Source organism: Octopus bimaculoides, chromosome 11 (genome assembly GCF_046866305.1).
Source record: "Octopus bimaculoides isolate indiv1 chromosome 11, ASM4686630v1, whole genome shotgun sequence".
Taxonomy (NCBI): domain Eukaryota; kingdom Metazoa; phylum Mollusca; class Cephalopoda; order Octopoda; family Octopodidae; genus Octopus; species Octopus bimaculoides.
Genome location: NC_142938.1, coordinates 16,543,073 through 16,557,885, shown reverse-complemented (window position 1 = coordinate 16,557,885; position 14,813 = coordinate 16,543,073). Strand labels below are relative to the sequence as shown.

The 14,813-nt window shown below is 37.2% G+C and overlaps 1 protein-coding gene across 2 annotated transcripts in view; it reads left to right on the top strand.

Annotated features, from left to right (window-relative positions):
• The window catches only part of LOC128249052 (uncharacterized), a 35,286-nt gene extending 20,885 nt beyond the window's left edge, over nucleotides 1-14,401 (top strand). For both annotated transcript variants that reach the window (XM_089359523.1, XM_089359524.1), the window contains exon 3: nucleotides 13,995-14,401. In XM_089359523.1, the coding sequence (XP_089215649.1) occupies nucleotides 13,995-14,200 (206 nt within the window). In that variant the 3' untranslated portion in view covers nucleotides 14,201-14,401. The remainder of the gene's footprint in view (nucleotides 1-13,994) is intronic.
• Nucleotides 14,402-14,813: the final 412 nt, after the last annotated feature.

Genomic DNA, 14,813 nt, shown 5'->3' with positions numbered 1-14,813 from the left:
ATATATATATATATATATATATATATATATATTTTATATCGTTTTTGGATTTGGTTTGAAAGATTCTTTATGTGAGTTCGTGTGTTGAAGCATATTTTGTTGTGTCTGGGGAGAGTCGTTCTCTTATTATTTAACACACTCACCGGTAAAATTTCCACTCATTTACTTATTGATTTTTCCTAAAATTTTCGTTGAGTCTTGCAACCTTTTCAGCGGTCGTTGACTCTGTCTGTTATCTGAGCTGCATTCTTTTTTTTTGTTTGTGCGCATGTGTGTGGATCAGTGTGTGTGCACATACACATGTATGTATGTATGTATGCATATATATATGTATGTATGCATATATGTATGTATGTGTCTGCATATGTATGTATGTACGTATTCTACATATTCATGTGTTTGTATGTTCGTGTTTGTGTTTCTTAATGTGTATGTGTGTACCTCTGTCTCCTTGTGTATGCATGTCTGAGTGTGTCTGTGTATGGGTTTTTGCGACTATGTACTGTGTCTCTATGTTTGGATGTGTGTCTCCATATGTGTCCTTGTGTGAAGTGAAGTGTGTGTGTGTATGGTCACGTGTTTCAGTCTTCATTTGCATATGCATGTGTATATGTGTGCTTGTCTGTTCATATTACCTATGTACCTATCTGTCTGTATGTCGATGTGTTTACATTCACATCCATTTACCTACATACATGTGCACATATACATACACACACACATCTACATAACAGCCCACTAACTATTCTACCTGTATATAAATATAAACTGTGGGTAGGGGGTATGACTACCTACTACGTATATTTCCTATTTAGTACTGGGGATGTTTCATTTATGAGGACGTACTACTTGTATTTGTCTGGGTGTTGGGTCCTTTGGATGTTTGGTTAAAATGTGGATGTCAAGTTGACCCAGGTTGCTTCCCTGTTGGTAGAGTATGGGGGACTGTTTTTTGTTGGCATATTGTCTCAAATGTCCATTTAGTCTTTCCGCAACGCTCCTAGATGTCTCTCCTATGTATGTCATGTTCATTTCTTTACAAGCACTTTCTATGCACCTTATGCTATAGACTATGTTTCTAGTTCTACAGTTAATGCCAGGGTTTATCCTATATATATGTGTGTGTATTTGTCTGTCTGTGTTTGTCACCCCACCATCGCTTGACAACCGATGTCGGTGTGTTTATGACCCCGTAACTTAGTGGTTCGGCAAAAGAGACCGAGAGCATAAGTACAAGGCTTACAAAGAATAAGTCCTGGGGTCAATTTGTTCGACTAAAGGCGGTACTCCAGTATGGCCACAGTCAAATGACTGAAACAAGTAAAACAGTAAAAAAAAAAAAAGAGTAAAAGACCCATACAAATACACACATGGATACAGCATGGCTGTGTGGATATAGTGTTTGCTTTGGTTACCACATGGTCCTGAGTTCTATCTCACTGCATGACATTTGCAAACAGAACAGAATACTTAGAAACTCTATAGAAACCCGGTGTATGTGTGTGAGTGCATGTGTATGTGTGTGAGTGCTTGCAACTGTCCGGATATGAAAAGAATTGAGAAGAACAAAAATGGTGATGTTTGTTGACATTTCCTGCTGACAAATCATTCTTCTGTATCTCTGCTCTTTCAAAGATGAATAGAATTTAAAAAAAACAATTGCTTTAAAAGCAATTAAAGCTTAGTGATAAGGAAATAAACCTCCTCTTTTTTTCCTCCTCCTCTTCCTCCTCATCATCATCATCATCTTCATCGTTATCATTATTTTAACATCCACTTCTCTATACTTGCACAAATCAGACAGAATTTATTGAGGTAAATTTTCTACAGCTGGATGCTCTTCCTGTTGTCAACTCTTATTTGTTTTCAAGTAAAGTAATATTTCCCTATCGGCAGACATGTTTTTACGGAATATTGGAAATGAAAGACACCATTTGTATGATGATGATGCTCATTTTTACAAGTACCACAGAATATCAAAAGAAAGAGACACTAACATTCATGCAAACACACACACACAAAACGTATGATGGGCTGCTTTCAGCTTTTTTCCCTCCAAATCTACTCACTAGGCTTTGATCAGCATGGGACTATTGTAGAAGACACTTGCTCAAGGTGCCATGCAGTGGGAATGAACTAAAAACTATTTGGTTGGGAAAAAACATCTCGATCACACATCCACATCTATAAAAACAATGCCTCAATATGTATTCATTCGACCCATGCTAGCATGGAAAAACAGATGGTAAATGAACGGGTGTATATGTGTGTGCGTGCTGAATTGTCAATTGTCTTATGTGGATATGTAGGCTAACCTAAGCCAGTATACAATCCTATTCAGAGGATGATTCATCTACTTGTCATAAGACTAAGGCTAAGCCATGGTCTTTAAAATCCCCATCCCTGCCCAGGTGGGCCCCAGGATGCATTCGTATTCAATGTTACATTCTGTTAATTTGCTCCCTTGACTGATGAATGACCACCAGAGCAAACAATTATGTTTTCAATGAGGCAGTATCCATGTGAATGTTTGACTTACTAAGAGTAACAGTCAAACAGCCATCAAACTTCACCTCAATGTATTAGAAACTACATTGCATAACATAGTCCAATATATGTTATGCTTGATAAAATGAAGAGATGGTCACTGCTGGAGCACGTTTGATTATATTTTGGTCTGCCAGATCTGGGCTGAACTTGGTCAAACAACAAGAGGTAGTGACTTCTACCTCTACTACTACTGCTAGCTGCTGAAGGGACTTGGATGTGATCACTTGGACTTGCTAGAAATATCAGTCAAATTTATCCTTCCGATCATATCTTTCTATCTTAAAAAAATAGATGGGATAGTCACATGCGGAACATCTTTGATCATAGATAGGTCTGCTGAGTCAGGACAGACGTGGAGTCAAGCAACAATGATGACTACGACTACTATTGCTTTTATCATGTATCAAGAATGGAAGCTCTACATGGTTACTCAGTGCTAGGAATAACAGTCAAACCTCCCTCAAAATACATGTTATCTGTATTTTAAATGTAGATGGCTTCATTGAATGCTGTTTGTTTCGATACTCTGTGTCTTGAAGTAAATGAATGCATGTTTGTCATGACTGGAATGTCTTTATTCATTAGTCTGCTGGATTGAACCTGAATGACCTGGAATTAGATAACAACAACCCATGACAATAACAACAACCGCTTCACTATCAGAAAAAGCCGTATTTTTTTTTCTTCCTCCCCCATTTCCACTATATTACCAAACTCTGTGTGTGCGCACAAATGTGATATATCAACCAAAATTCTAACACTTCACTTTTCATTATGTAACATTTTTTAAAGGTCACTTTCCCTAGTCAGAAAAAGCATCAAAATTTCAAAAACAATACAGTCCCCCCACCACATGCACTTCCTCCTAGGTGAACGATAGGATTTCTCTCTTTTCCATAACTTTCATTCTTTCCCTTAATTCTCCTTTTTCTTTTTTTTCTTTCTTTCTTTTTTTCTGTCCTTTCCTCTTGGATGGTTCAACTTTGACCTCATTTTCCACCTGTCCGCTCTTATTTATATGGCACAAGGAGTGAAGGCTCATGGCTTAGTGGTTAAGTATTCGGCTCACAATCATAAAGTCATGAGTTCGATTCCCAGCAGTGCATTGTATCCTTGAGCAAGGCACTTTATTTCATGTCCCTCCAGGTCACTCAGCTGGCAAAAATGAGTAATACCTGTATTTCAAGGGGCCAGCCATATCACATTCTGTGTCATGCTGAATCTTCCTGAGAACTATGCTAAGGATATGCGTGTCTGTGGAGTGCTCAGCCACTTACACATGCATTTCCGAAGCAGACTATTCCATTGATCAGATCAACTGGAATTCTCGTCATCATAACCAATGGAGTGCCAGTTTAATATGGCACAAGGAAGGAGACTGCACCAAAGCTCAACAAACTTTTTATGACATGATAATATTATTATTATTATTATTATTATTATTATTATTATCATTATCTTATGATATTTACTTTATATTATATTATACTTATTTATTGTACTTTTACTTATTAATTTTTCTATATGTGACAGTGGATTTTCATCGATGAGTTCATGAACCTTGGTTCTTTTCCCTAAAACTATATATATAAATATGTATGATATTTAACATATGAACTATGGTGAAAAAAATATGACGAAGATTATGGTAAATAATATTTTTTGTGCAGGGTGTCCTTGAGATGTAATTTAATTTAAGGATTACGCAAGCATAACAGGTTGAAAAACACTGGTCTTTATGCTCCTTGGAGGTCCATATAAGATTTTATTGTTAAAATTTATGTGCAATAAATTGGTTACAATTCTACAAAACATGAAATATTTTAACAATTTTTTTATACATTTCCTAATAACATTTAATCATAAAAATATATAATATGATTTTTAAAACATCAAACGGCTAGGAGGATCCATTCGAATAAAATAGGAATCAAAGGTGTCCATAGGTCGAGAAACACTGCAGTAGAAGATACTTACCCACTATGAGATAGAATTCAAGATCACATGCTGAGACCCCCTTCAGTCATGACTGACCATGGGATTGCTCCTAGAAAGTTACCCTCCCAGGCACAAGTCCAGGCAAGGTTGTCTATGGAAGACCAGCAGTCGCCCATGCATACCGGCCTCCCCTCTCCATGCCACCAGTGTTATCCAAGGGAAAGGCAAAGGCCGATACAGCTTGGCACCAGTGACGTCGCAACTCATTTCTACAGCTGAGTGAACTGGAGCAACGGGAAATAAAGTGTCTTGCTCAAGAATACAACACGCAGCCTGGTCCAGGATTCAAACTCATAACCTCTTGATCGTAAGCTCGACGCTCTAACCACTGAGCCATGCGCCTTCACACACACACATATATATATTTTTTATAAATATACACACAAACACATAAACCCAATTGTCCAAGATGCTTCTGTATGGAATCTTGAGTGGAGGAACATAAAATAAAGTGTCTTGCTCAAGAACACAACATAGCCCGGTCCATTATTTGAACTCACTGCTTCATGGTTGTGAGCCAGATGCTCTATCACTGAGCCATGTGCCTTCTCTTGTATATAAGCATGTATGTGTGTGTGTGTGTGTGTGTGTAAAATGACAAAAAAACCCTTCAATTGCACCTAGAAAAAGGCAAAGGGGCCGATACAGCTTGGCACCTGTGACGTCGCAACTCATTTCTACAGCCGAGCGAACTGGAGTAACGTGAAATAAAGTGTCTTGCTCAAGAACACAACACACAGTCCGGTCTGGGATTCAAACTCATAACCTCACAATTATAAGCTCGACACTTTAACCACTGAGCCATGCGCCTTCACAAGATCACATAATTACTAAGTAAACCCACTATCCCCACAGCCATACCTGCACTCCCTATTTAATAAAATTGGTGTTTCATTGGTATCTCCTTAGATCCCAGGGACTTTTAAGGGCTGATTCTTAGTTCTAGTTTTTTGGTGTGAAGCATACAAGAGCTAAATTTTCCAGCTTGTTGATCCACTAATTAACATCTCTAGAACAACTGGTACTTATTCCTCAACAACTTGGTTGAACTGGGACATGTAGAATTCACTAAATATACCTCAAGGAAATGCCAGCACTGGGTTTGAACTGAAGGCATTTAAACTAGTAGTCCGATACTTTATCCACTTGGCCATTGCATCTCTACAAGAGCAACGAGTCAACTACCAGACTGGCTTGCCATAGAAAAACTACTTGAAACTCTAGTTTCTGATCTGAAATGGTGTCTGGAAATTCTAATGACTCACGGGGTGCTGTTTGCTCTCTCTTTCTCTCTCTCTCTCTCTCTCTCTCTCTCTCTTTTTGAGTAAAATGTCACATTTCTCCCCCACCCCACCCCTCTCTCTCTTTCTCTCTCTCTCTCTCTCTCTTTTGTCACCAAATTTTAACTTGTTATTGAGCTGGTTAAAATGTCAACTTGATAACTTTGTCAGCACCATGACATTAAATACTTGGTTGCTGTGAGCAGTTGTTTATCATCATCATCATCATCATCATCGACTTTATTATTATTATTATTATTATTATTATTATTATTATTATTATTATTATTACAGTGTTAACCTGGCAGAATCGTTACCATTGCAGACAAAATGCTTCACAGCATTTCTTCCAACTCTGTGTACTGAGTTCAAATTCCACTGAGGTCAACTTTGCCTTTCATCCTTTTGGGGTTGATGAAATAAGCACCAATTGAACACTGGGATCGATGTAATCGACTATCCCCCTCCTCAAAATTTCAGGCCTTGTGCCTATAGCAGAAAGGATTATTATTATTATTATTATTATTATTATTGTTATTATTATTATTAAGGTAGCGAGCTGGCAGAATCATTAGCACACTGGAAAAAATGCTTAGTGGTATTTCACCTATTGCTATATTCTGAGTTCAAATTCTGCCAAGATTGACTTTGTCTTTCATCCTTTTGGGATAAAAGGCAAAATTGCTGTGCTTGTGGCAAAATTTGAAAACATAATTATTGTTATTATTGAGTGAGAGAGCAGTGCATGCCATCAGAGTGACATTAGGGTATAATATACAAAGCCCAGTATACCCATCATGACTACCCATCTGATAAGGGTACACCAGGCATATGCATCACAACCATATGTGCACGACATAGTGATCTCATATCAAGATAAATAGTGCATGACCTTACAGGTGGAGGCCCAGTTAGAATTTTCTTCAAGCTCAAAAGATCCCTGATTAAGGGTTATTTAAGGATGATAAACAAAACACCCATGTTTCCAGAGGTGAATTATTCAAACTCCAAAGAATTCCTCTCAACACACGGCTATGACTCCCCCGCTACTTCTGCGCATGATCAGAGATGCACATATCGTCAGCCACTAAGGGACATGCTCAAGTGGTTGATGTAATTGACTTAACCCTGCCCCTGAACTTGCTGGCCTTGTGCCAAAATTTGAAACCAATATTATGTATCCGTAGCACCCTGTATTAATGTCAACACATTGTGCGTGCACACATGCACACACGTCTTGTTATTCATGTACACATACATACTCACACACAGTGCAAACCCTATCAAATGAGAAAGCGCCATAGGAAAGGAAAAGTTTGTTGTGAAAGTTTGGTAAAAGGAAGGGTATCTGACTATAAAAAATACTACCTCAATGAATTCAGTCAGACCCATGCCAACATGGAAAAGTGGATATTAAAACGATGATGATGATACACATATAAACACACACACACACACATGGCGGCGAGCTGGCAGAAATGTTAGCACACCGGGCGAAATGCTTAGTGGTATTTCGTCTGCCGCTATGTTCTGATTTCAAATTCTGCCGAGGTCGACTTTGCCTTTCATCCTTTCGGGGTCGATTAAATAAGTACCAGTTACGCACTGATGGTCGATATAATCGACTTAATCCATTTGTCTGTCCTTGTTTGTCCCCTCTGTGTGTAGCCCCTTGTGGGTAGTAAAGAAATAACACACACATACAGTCTTCACTTCTAGTGTGGTGTAGTGAGAAAAATACAGCAAGATGCACTATACCAGATTAGAATGTTTTTGTATGATTTTAGAGGAGCTTGGGTACTATTTCTAGCTTGACACTTGGGTACCTTTATATACATTCCAACTGAAGTTCTGTTTTCAAGGTCACTTGCTTTCAGCCCCACCTGTTTTACAAGCTGTGAAAAAGGTCATTGTTGCCGGTTTTGCTCTTCTGTACAAAAGATAAGAGGAAAAAAAATATTTTTAATAGTATCCAGTTAGTTTGCTGAGTTTGGTGATGATCATGTTTGGTTATCAGTTCAATGAAGGTACTGGGATTTTCATTACTATCATCATATCATCATCATCATCATCATAATCATTGCATCACTTTATTGATTTCAAATTTTGACATAGGTCCAGCAAGTTTGGTGGAGAAGTAAGTCAGTCAGTTAGATTTTAGCAAAAATAAATGTTAACTAGATATACAGTTCTGTAGATAGGTATTCGTTGATGCCATACAGTAAGAATCAGAAGACAATAAATTGTATTCATGTTCAAAATGCAATGATTTTATTACAGGTTTCCAAAAACGCTGAACAAATGTGTGTGGCAGCAAAACTTACAATGTGTGCAAAACATCATAATGTGGACATACAGTCTGGCAGGAATAACATGTATAAGACATGAATAATTTCAGTTTCACTTACTACAATTTACAGGGTCTCTAGATTGGATTTGATATCAATTTCATGATACAAAGTAGGACAAATGTTATAATGTAGATACAAATTTTGCTGGAGAAGCCCATTTCAGCAAAGCAGATAAAATGATATAATAAGCCTCAAAGCTGCTTAAAAGAAATGAATGACAAGTGAAGAACTGGGCACAAGGATTCAGAGTTACTAAAGGAAATTTAGCCCAGGAGTCATAATGACTAGGAAAGCAAAACAGTAACTTCCCATGTTCTAGATCAGGGGTTTTCAAACTGTGGTCCGCGGACCACAGGGGGTCCATAGACAGCAAATACTTTTTATGGGCAATTTGATTTTATGTATGTTTTTTAATCGAAATCTTTTAATTGACAATAAACCTATTTGTTAAATACTGTTAAATAAATAAATGTAAAAATATATGTTATTTTAAGCAAATATTTATGTATAAATTTCATAAGCGTTTATAAGGGGGCTCCTAAGGTAAAGCCTGAAATATAAAGGGGTCCGCAAGTCAAAAAGTTTGAAAACCCCTGTTCTAGATGAAGCTGACAGAGTGAGGAGCTTGAAAGTACATTGTTAACAGTTCAACGTCTTCACAGCAACTAAAACTTTTAGTTTTTAGATGCCCTTTAGACTCGGGCAGAAATTATTGTTTGAATTTGTGCAAAGCCAACCTTAACTGGTCAGCATCTGTCCTAAACAACTAATTTGTGCTCCAATAAAAAAAAAAAAAAAGATTTATCATGTCTTACTACAAGATCAACCCCAGTGCTCAGCTGGTACTTATTTTATCGACCCTGAAAGGATGAAAAACAAAGTCAGCCTCAGCAGAATTTGAACTCAGAACGTGAAGATGGACGAAATGCCGTAAAGCATTTTGCCCAGCATGCTAACAATTCTGCCAAGCTCACCACCTTAACATCACCCTAACTATTGCATCAATTTTATCATTGCACCATCACCATCCTCAATGCATCACTGTGATCATTATATTTTCATCAACATCACCACCATCATCATCACTGTTGGTTTCATCATTGCATCATCATCACCACCACGACCACCATCGCTTCCAATTAGCATCATCATCATTAACTTTGATGTCGTTATCATCATAGAAATCCATCACACATGTCATTTCCATAAGCACCACCACCACCACCACCATAACCTTTATCGTCGTCATCATTACCGTCACCCGTTATTACCACCACCAAAGCATCCACCACCACCAACATCAACATCATCATCATCATCATCATCATCAATTCACATTTCAGCCAATGACTGTATAATGGCCCAAGAAGCTACGTCCAGTTTTAACAGTCACCATAGCAACCGACCAACGTTCCAGAGGTGTGATGTAACTGGCTTAACTCGATGACCTGTGTTGGCTGTTCGTGGTTAACTCTCTCCCTTCTTTCCCATCCGTCCTTCTCGCCCGTCCTTCCTCCAGACTCTCCAATATCCACTTAGTAGAGATATGGTTGCTAATGTCGAAATAAAGGTCAACTGATTAAGATATTGGACAGAGCAAGCCAAAAATCAATACAGGTCTGAGATGACATTTTTTTTTTATATATATATTATTCCTACTTGGCAAAGATTTGTCTCCTCATAATGTGACAAACGTAACACATTAAGGAAAGCAGGCTCTTGAAAAATCAAAATTATAGATTGGTAAAGTAGGCATTCACTTTGATAAATCGACCTTTCGCACATTGATGATGTAATAATAAATGTGACCAATCTGTTTTTTGTCTGTGTTTATTGTAATCCAGCAAGAAACAAACAAAGGAAAAATGAATTGAAGGGAAAAGAACATCAAATTCACTTGGATCATCATTATCATCATCATTGTTTATTTTACGTCTACTTTCTATGTTTGCATGGGTTAGAGGGATTGTTACGCACTGAATCAATTCTTGTTTGGAGTGACTGTCCTCCTTGACAGGTCAGTCTTTGCAGGCAAGAGGTGTCAGCTGCTTCAAGTGACTATCAGGTTTAACAATTGATTTTGAGGAAACAAAATCATAATAAAAAAGGTACAAGCATGGCTGTGAAGGTGCAGACGTGACTGTAGATGTAGACATGGCTGTGCAGGCACAGGCATGACTGTAGGTGCAGGTATGGCTGTGTGGTAAGCTTGCTTCCCAATCACGTGGTTCCAGATTCAGTCCCACTACTATAATCTCAGACCAGCCAAGGCCTTGTGAGTGGATTTGGTGGAAGGAAACTAAAAGAAGCCCGTCGTATATATATATATTTATGTGTATATCTGTGTTTGCCCCAACACCACCACCACCATTGCTTGATAACTAATGTTGGTGTGTTTACATCCCTGTAACTTAGGAGTTCAGCAAAAGAGACCGATAGAATAAGAACTAGGCTTCCAAAGAATAAGTCCTGGGGTTGATTTCTTCAATTAAAAACCCATTAAGGTGGTGCTCTAGCATGGCCACAGTCAAATGACTGAAACAAGTAAAAGAATAAAAGAATAATGGAAAATTTTTGTAGATTAAGGGAATTTAGTTGGTGGAATAAGTTGTGCGTCAGACAATATCTTGTAAGTAACCATGTAGTTCCTCTACAGCAAGAAACTTTTTCTGTACTAGCCCATTTGCTCACAGCTTAGCACCCTCATCTCTCTACTGTAGTTTCATTAATTTGAAGAGAATCTTAGTCTTGCAGGCTGCCTAGTGACTCACAAGTGCTGGTGTCATGGAAAAAAGCAGTCAGTACATTTACATTCTGTAAAGTGGTGGGCATTAAGAAGGGCATCCAGCTGTAGAAACCATGCCAAAACAGACATTGGGGCACAATGTACTCATAGGATCCATTGGATCCTATCAAACTGTCTGACCCATATCCACTTGGAACATGGATGTTAAACAATGATGATGTGATTTTCTTATATCCTTTTGCATTCTGAGTTCAAATCCTTTCTTAACAAACTTTTCCTACTGATCCTATTGTGGAGGCACATGGCTCAGTGGTTAGAGTATTGGACTCATGGTTGTAAGATTGTGGTTTTGATTCCTGGACAAGGCAACACGTTGTGTTCTTGAGCAAAACACTTCATTTCAAAAGTGAGTAATTCTGTAAAGGACTGGCCTCACATCCAGGTGTGGAATATATATGCCAGGAAAACAGAAAACCGGCCCCTATGAATCAGCGTGATTGAGAATGTAACTATATCATGTTTTAATTAATTCAAATTAATGTTCCTCATCTTGAAAAATGTAAAATTGTTGGTGGTTGCCATCTGAGATAATTTTACTAACAAATCAAACTGGTAAGATGTATTAAGAATATGAATTTTAGTGTTTATTCATATTGTTATTGTTTTTACACCTGTTAATTAAATTTACCTGCCCATAAAAGTCAAATTTAATCAGAAAGATCAGCTAAAATTATGTAACTATAAACCACTGGCATATAAGCACCCATTTACAAAATTTCAAATCTGTATATAGAAAATTAACAAAGTTACAAGCAAATATTGTGGACACCCCACTTGAACCTGAATAAATCAAAATTTATGTAAACAGATAAGCATTACATTTGACAGATTAATCTGAACACTAAAGGGTTAAGCTAAATAAACAGAGAATCTCTCAAAATTTTGGTACCACCACTAGCAAGTGCAGTGTAGATAATGCATGTAAACACACAGTGCACACAATGCCACTTGTGGTCACGCATTGAAGTAGGTTGTTGTGAGGTACTGTCCTTCAGTTGCCAAAAAAAAAAAAAAATCAGCTGTGTATCTGTATCTGTTATCCAAGCTCACTTACATGTACGAGGGGGTGCTGAAAAGTTCCTGGCTTTAAGGTTATTGTGAAAGACCTTTTGGGAGGCCCAACATTACAAGTTCTTTTACAAAACTTAGAAAAACTGAAGGACCACTGCAATAAATGTGTGAATCTGAGAGGGGGATGTGTTGAATAAAATCACAACTGATCCCCCTGTATTTTCTTTTACCAATAACCAGGAACTTTTCAGCTCCCCCTTGTAACAAAGAGCTAAAATAATGTTATGTTTGTCTCTAATATTGATAATGTATTAAACATTTGGTATAACAGTCAAACGTCTACCATGGAATTACTGCCACCAGCCTTCAGTATGAAAGACTAATAGGTAATACTTCCATTGTCATAAACCCGTAATCTGAATATGAATATAAAATGCCATACTTCTCTTCCCAAAATACTGTGTTATTATAAACTATCATTGTACATGTTTCTATAGGAAAAAAAAAATATTTAGATGGAAATATAATGAAAATGCTTACATTCTATATTATGTCTTTTATATCCTTCCATACTGATAGTTGAAGACGACAGGTTCATGGAACCCGTGTGTATTGCTATGTCCACATCGGAAATTGTATCAATCAATGTCTGATTAAATACAATAAAATTTTACTCGTAATTGTAGATAGCAAATAACCGGATAATAAAACTGACATTGAGAGTAATAAAAATTAGTTTTTGTGTTTCTATCTAGACTGGAATTTGTACTTTAAATAGATGCTATATCATGAGATGCCAACAAGATTTATGTTCCATGAAATTACACGCAAAATAAAATATTATTTATTTTGTTTATTTTTTTATTTTTATTTTTTTTAACTTTTTCACTTCTCAAAAATTTAAAATACTGTTATTTTATCAAGATTCTGGTTCAAAAAAAATTTTTAAACTTATTTATTAACTTTTCAAAAATTTTCAGATATAGCCCTGATATATTGGGTCATCCCATAAATAATGCAATTTTTTCAATTGCATGAAAAGTCAGAGGGAGACAGGATAAACTACCTGCATCAAAGCAGGTAGTAATTTTGTCTTGTACTTATTCTTAGTGCAAGAGTGCAGTTCAATATTAATAGTTATTTTTTCAAAGCTATTATAGAAGTGACAAAGGAGCATATTCAGCATATTTTGCTTTATGAGTTCAATAAAGGCAACAATGCAACAGAAAGTGCTGATGTTATCCAAGGGAAAGGCAAAGGCCGATACAGCTTGGCACCAGTGATGTCACAATTCATTTCTACAGCTGAGTGAACTGGAGCAACGTGAAATAAAGTGTCTTGCTCAAGAACACAACACAGCCCAGTCTAGAAATTGAACTCACAACCTTGTGATTGTGAGCCTGATGCTCTAACCACTGAGCTATGCATCTTCACTATACACACACACACACAATGTTTTCACAAACAATCTCCCCTTTTACAATTGCAATAGTTAATCTTAAATCTATACACACACACTCATTCAGAAAAGCAGAAATTTCACAGATGTTCTTTCACCAAATAGAGAAAATTATCATAATCTTTATAATTAAAGGATTTAGATGTGATAGAGTATCCATATCACCAGGAGAAAAAGTTAAAATATCAGCATTCTGCATCATATCTTTTATATTTTTCCTTATTGTGTAATTTCTGCTTTTTTTCACTTCTTTATTATTGTAAATATGTTCCTCTTGACTATCAATTATTTTATACACATGCAAATTTATTCCATTAATATTTATTGATTTGTAATAATATATTGAAGTGTAATACATTAGTAATTGATCTCTTAAATACTGTGTATATATTTTATGATGCTTATACATCAATTTAGTATGTGAATATATATATATGTATATTCGTGCAGCTTTTCCCCCTTTTACATGATTGATTTTTTTATTGTTTTTTTGTGGTGGAGTTTCTTAGTTTTTCTTTCATTTCATTTCTTTTCTCCAGATCTGAAAGATTTTCCATCTTCACTCAGTGTTATGTTTGAAGGAAAGGAATTCTATTTGTGTCTATCCCGGTTGCCTCCTGTAAGTTTGGCCAAAGACAAGAGTGATGTCATTGTAACTAAACCAAGCATCCCTTTCACAGAACTCTTCCAACCTCTTTTGATAGACCCTTCACCGACTGACAAGAACCAATGTGAAACCAAATAAAAGAGAATATTGTTGTTTTTGTTAACATTTTTTGTATCTTAGGTTTATTTTCCTCACCATACATACATTAAACTCTTTCCCCATACTGTCATAGATGAAATAATGCCGCCCCTGGACTGGCTCTTGTGCGGGTGGCACATAAAATACACCAGTTTGAGCGTGGTCGTTGCCAGTACCGCCTGACTGGCCTTCGTAGGATTTTCGAGCGAGATCGTTGCCAGTGCCCCTGGACTGGCTCTTGTGTGGGTGGCACATAAAATGCACCATTTTGAGTGTGGCTGTTGCCAGTACCGCCTGACTGGCCTTTGTAGGATTTTCGAGCGAGATCGTTGCCAGTGCCCCTGGACTGGCTCTTGTGCGAGTAGCACATAAAATGCACCATTTTGAGCGTGGCCATTGCCAGTACCACCTGACTGGCCTTCGTGCAGGTGACCTGTAAAAGCACCTACTACACTCTCTGAGTGGTTGGTGTTAGGAAGGGCATCCAGCTGTAGAAACTCTGCTAAATCAGATTGGAGCCTGGTGTTGCCATCCGGTTTCACCAGTCCTCAGTCAAATCGTCCAACTCATGCTAGCATGGAAAGCGGACATTAAACGATGATGATGATGATGA